Source organism: Xyrauchen texanus, chromosome 1, assembly GCF_025860055.1.
Source record: "Xyrauchen texanus isolate HMW12.3.18 chromosome 1, RBS_HiC_50CHRs, whole genome shotgun sequence".
NCBI classification, from domain to species: Eukaryota; Metazoa; Chordata; class Actinopteri; order Cypriniformes; family Catostomidae; genus Xyrauchen; species Xyrauchen texanus.
In genome coordinates this window covers 45375047-45380623 of record NC_068276.1, presented here as the reverse complement: position 1 = coordinate 45380623, position 5577 = coordinate 45375047, and the positions used below count along the sequence as shown (strand labels likewise).

The following is a 5577-nucleotide window of genomic DNA, read 5'->3' as shown; positions in this document are numbered from 1 at the left end:
ACATTACTGGTTTAAAACAATTCAACTTTTTTTTGTAAGCTTTCCAAAACAATAGCTTATTTCATGGTATTCATGCATGGTCTGTAAATTTGGCACTCCGGTTTTTAAAAATGCACTACTTGAAGGGGGAAGGTGACTGTGCTGATGCTGGTGGGGGGTTTATTACACAGGGCGTAGTGTCCGTCTAGCCAATCGGAGGCCTTTGCTCGTACAAACGCTGGGCTTTAACCACCGGCACAGATATAAACAGACTGCAAACAACAAGTACCAAACAAACGTCGGTCCACGTCTCGAAGCACCGACATTTATAGGCACCATGGCAAACGTGGACATATCTAACAATCTGGAGCGTCACGTTGCACGTAGAACCTTCCCCCTTCTCGCCCGGACAAGGGTTTGTCGCAACCTTTTCGGACCCGTAGATCACGAGGAACTGCACTGTGAAATGAAACGTAAACTCCAGGAGATCTCCGAACGAGACCAGAGCCGGTGGAATTTTAACTTTGAGACCAACTCGCCATTGCCTGGAGATTACGAATGGGAAGCGATGTCGCAGGACTGTTTGCCATTTGTATACAAGGATACTGTGCAAAATAAGAGAGCGCGCGCCGCGGTGTCTGTGAATGCAACAGAAGATGCATCCGTCGTTGACTGTGGATCTCACGGTTTATCGATATCGGATAGCGGTCCAGTTCAAGAATCTGCGGACATCCCGGGTAGGTCCAACGAGCGTAACCAGGAGAATCACTCCAGTGCACTTAACTCAAGACCTGCTCGCTCTGCGTTCGTAAGAAATAGACGAAAGAGGACACTGATCCCAGAATCCTCCAGAAACAGCACACCACAAATTACAGGTTAATACCTTACTGTTGCATTCTAATATTCCAGCGTTTTTAGTGTTACATGTTTTTATGTAAATTGCAATTAAAATGGCTAACAGCATATTATGATTTGCCACCAGACTTCTTCCCGAAGAGAAAAAGGACCCTGGAGTCCAAGCAAGATGAACGCACATCAACCAGCATTGAAGTAACGCCACGAAAAACTATACGATGATGGTAGGTAGTCACTATGTTTATTTATGTATTTGTAGTGATTTTTTTATCTGTATTTTCCGAGTAGGCCTATGCGAAATGTGCCAATTTCTAAAGAGTTTAATTATGAAAGAGTTTAAAAAATATCCTAATGCTTGTTTCTTTGAGAAAAATATAACTTTTTTATTGACTGTTTTTGTCATTTGCTGTACAGATATTTGCACTCCACTGAAAATGCAGCAGTCCATCTGTGTTTATCTGCAGAGCGGATGAAAGGAAACAAGGGGACGAAACTTGAACTCTCTCTCTCTTGACTCAGATACATGTAGCAATAATGGCTCCTCCAGCAGAGACTTTGTTGAAGTGTTACAATGTCTAAACGGTGCAATTTTATATTTCCTTTGTTGTAACTGTGTAGATGGCTAGGCCACACAGCTCTAATAGTCTAGAGCAATACATTTTTTTTTCTTTTGCAATGTGCAACTAACTTATTTTATTTATGTTTCATTAAAGTTTTTACATTTTATTATTTACAGCAATTGTTATTGTTTCATTATTTCTGCCATATTTTATTTTTTATTTAAGTTTTGTTTGCAGCATCATGTAAAGAATGTTTGAGCCGTGTTTTGCAAATATATTCTATAGCTCACATTGTATCTTTGAATCAAAATGTAAATTAAATTATATTTTTGCTAACCTGGTTGTATTCACGTGTGTTTATGATACTGTTGCAGTCCATTTTAACACATAATGGCATATGTATTAATGGGATGTGGGTAAACGGCGGAAAAAAATGGTTTGACCTACACTTTTGAGGAGTCAGCATTTTGCCGGTGACAAAAAGAGTAAAGTCCGGCCTCTAAACAGGACGGACTCAGCTGTTCCGCCCTCGGTGTCTGTGGGGAGGGATCTGCGGGCAGCTGCGTGCTATAGGGAGGATTTAAATGCCATTTTCTTTCCATAATGAAGGAGGCAGGTGCCCTTGGAACCCCGCTTTGTCCACATAAGACCTTCATTTTCAGCACCCTCTTAGCTATCCCGCTAATGAAACACTTACCAAGACTTGAACAAAATGGGCTTCTATTTACACGCCAACCACCTGCCTCCCCTCCCCCTACCTACACACTTTCTGTGAATAACATTTACTATAGATACCACCACACGCCAAATCTGAAATGTCATCGAGCTAGGGGAAAAAAGGAGACAAGAACAAAAAGGTATAAGGTAGCCTAAATTGTGACCAAAACGAAATGTAGGCTATAATTGTGCATGCGCAAAGTCTGTATAGGCAACGTTGTATATTTATCAATAAAAATACAATATTTTGTTAGTTAGGCCTACTTGGCCAAAACACTTTTTCAATTGCTTTATTATTATTATTATATTTTTTTCAAGCGTTATGACTAAATTAATATCGTTTCATTCAGTTGCTTTGTAGGCTATTATTATTATATTACGTCAATTATTTCACCGTCTCCATTAACATAGCCTATATCAAAATGTACTCTCTATAATGAATAACAGCAATCACAGTTGGCCTACATGTAAAGTTATTATGTTAGAAACAATAACACGTTTCTTGTGAATGAGCTCCATATCGTATCATTTAAGTCAGCTGGTTTTATTAAGTCAAAAATATTATTTAATATGACGGAAATTAGACTGACCATTATTACACCAACAAAAGAAACGTGTAGGACTATAGGTCAAACCAAATATATTTCAGTGTAAAAACTGCAGATACATTTTGTGAACAGTGCAAAAATCTTTGGAACTTGGATCAAAATGAACTTGGAAGGAATTATTGGATAAAAGAAGATTAGCCTATACATAGGCCTACACAAGTAGCCTAAATAAGGTTTATTATTCGGATGTTACACGGACAATTAAAACATTTGTTTCTCTTCCAAAACATAATAAAAAATTACATAGGCCTACGCTCAAATATTTCTTATAATTTCTGTCGTTAACGTTTAGTTTTGGTGAAGAGTGCCTGTGATTTGCCAGATATAGTCTTTCTTTAAAGAAGGTCCCATTTCCATGACCATCTGGCACCAAAAAAGGCGAAATGGAACAAAGGAAGCTAAAGGCGTAAGGCGAAGCGAGTGCCATCGCATTCACCTGCAAATGAGGCTTTGTGCTCTATATAGGAGCACTCGGTGCTCACAAATCCTGTTTGGTTTTGTTTCTAGTCCGTATCTAGTCGTGTGCAGGAAAACAGAGATACTTCAATCCGTCAGCCTCCTTTGTCATGCCAGCGACTGACCGCAATTCAGCAATTCAGACGATGAAACACTTATAACGTAGAAATGATTGTTGGGAAGCACTTAGAGTAAACGGCGTCCATGCAGCTTACATATAATTAACTTCAATTGTAATAATACTAACAAAGGGTATTTATTAGCAGGCATACTGTACAAAAACGACACTATAGTGAATAAGGAGTACTCTGTAGCCTATTTAAAAAAAGTGAAACCAAGTGTTGCAAAAAAGTTTATTCGGCATCACAACAAACATGATCAAGCAGTTTAAAAAAGCTTCAATGCATCTGTGAGATTTTTCATTTTTTCCCGTGTTAAATAGTTGAATGTCAAACGTGGTATTGCGTTTGCGACAGCTGCATGCATTCTCCAAGTAAGCGTCTGTTATAGGCTATACATAAAATGTTCTCAGTATTATTAGAATTCACGTGCTTCCCCCTCATAATTATTCATGAAAAAACGATTTTAATAAAAGTAATTGTCTGATTTGTAATGTGAGGACATTGAATCCCCAGGGTTTAAATTGGACCTCATTATTTGAGCTTTTACACTAAAATCATTATGTCCAGATTGTCAGGGTTTCCAATATGTTCAGTAAAGATGGGTTTTTGACCAGATGGGTTACATCCTCAGGCTCAAGGGACCTCCAATTTTATCAGCAAATCCCAGTGACACACATTCATTCAGCCCATACAATCTGTACATCATTAAATGAATCCTTTTTGACTAAAGAATTATTTAAAATCTCTCAGTTTTTGTAGGTCTGATTGAAAAAAAAAGAAAAAAAAAAGTTAAATACTGTGCAATGATGTAAATGTAAAATTCTCAATGCAATGTACTGCATTAGAGCACACAAAAAGAAGATGATAAAAACAGATACATTTTATGACTGGTGAGTATACTTGACAAGTTGATGTACCAGAACCATTTCTGTCTAATTCTAAAAAAAAAAAAAAAAAAAAATCTAAATTGAACTTGTAATTTATTCACTTCCAAAACACCCAAAGAACACAAATTGTCAATTTTAAAATATATATATAACAATTTTAAATTAAATACAGACAAGAAGCTCCAAACTTGGCTTTTCCTCTCTATTGATATTTATTTGGTTTTTCTTTCTAGCACAAGAAAATCACTTTTCCGCCATTTCTATTCCCATTTTGACGAAAATATCTGGAATCTGCAGTAAAACTATCCAACCACTTTTCTTTATTTTGTAACCCTTTCCATTTCTGAGCTGTTTCTCTTTCACTCAAAAACCCCATAAAACTAGTGGAGGCACTGGCAAGCTGTGTCTTCAAGGGTGGATACACCTCTATGGGTTCACTAGCTTGGATTAATGGCATTTGGTCCCAAAGTTTGCTCAGCAGTCTCAGAGACAGTGACAGCAGTACGTCCTTTTAAATGAATAACAAAGGTTTATCATTTATCTGGCAGCATATGGGCCAGACCCCTCTGTAGCAGGCCTGCTCTCTGTGGTGCCTGCCAATACTGTTGTCCTATTGATTCCATTGTTGACATAGTTGTCCTACCATGAGGAGGTATACTCTAAAGAGTAGCAAGCACTCTTCTTATTCCTCTTCCCTGTTGGGACTTTAGTCTACTTCTTGTTGACAACTTAGAAGTGATATGTAACAGAAATGTGTCTGGTCAAATTAAGATTTAGTCAGCATGAACATGTAGTGAATGGTTATGTTTGCTATTTTGCCTTTCCTGGTGCATAATCCTAAGAACTCAATTATGATAGTAAGTTAATAAAGACTTGTCATGCTTTTCAGGAGTGTATATGTGATGGAATGTCAGATTTGTTGCACATATTACAGGTGACAATGGCCAATACAAGATGCTGTTGGGGAACAAAGGCAGAGTGGACAGCCCTGTTCATGCCCAAAATAAGGTCAGAGGGTGTACATGTTGTCATCCCCATAGCAACGAAACCCCTCACCCCTGAGAGCAAATGCATTGTCATAAGATCAGAGGTCATGGTGCTCCCCATATGGTTGTGTGCAGCATAAGTCATTGATCGGTTGGGATGCTCTAAAGGAATTCTGAAAGCGTCACTGAAAGACTTTTAGAAAACGCGCAACAACTGAATGCCATAAATGCTTCCACACAAGCATAAATAGCACCATTCTGGCCTGATGGTGCAGGAAAAGAGCGGGAACCTGGGTTGCCCACACACTTGTGTTTGAATAGTGAAGATGTTTGACCCCTTGGAAACATAGGGGAAAATAAAGCACTGCAAACAGGACAAGAAGTGACTGACAAGATATTTATTCAGG

General features: G+C 38.3%; 1 protein-coding gene across 1 annotated transcript; it reads left to right on the top strand.

The window, feature by feature from the left end:
• Positions 1-212: 212 nt before the first annotated feature.
• LOC127661825 (cyclin-dependent kinase inhibitor 1B-like) lies at positions 213-1678 on the top strand. The gene is made up of 3 exons (XM_052152783.1): positions 213-854; positions 962-1058; positions 1249-1678. The coding sequence occupies exons 1-2, from the start codon at positions 317-319 to the stop codon at positions 1054-1056; spliced, it is 633 nt and encodes a 210-aa protein (XP_052008743.1). The 5' UTR covers positions 213-316; the 3' UTR covers positions 1057-1058; positions 1249-1678.
• Positions 1679-5577: the final 3899 nt, after the last annotated feature.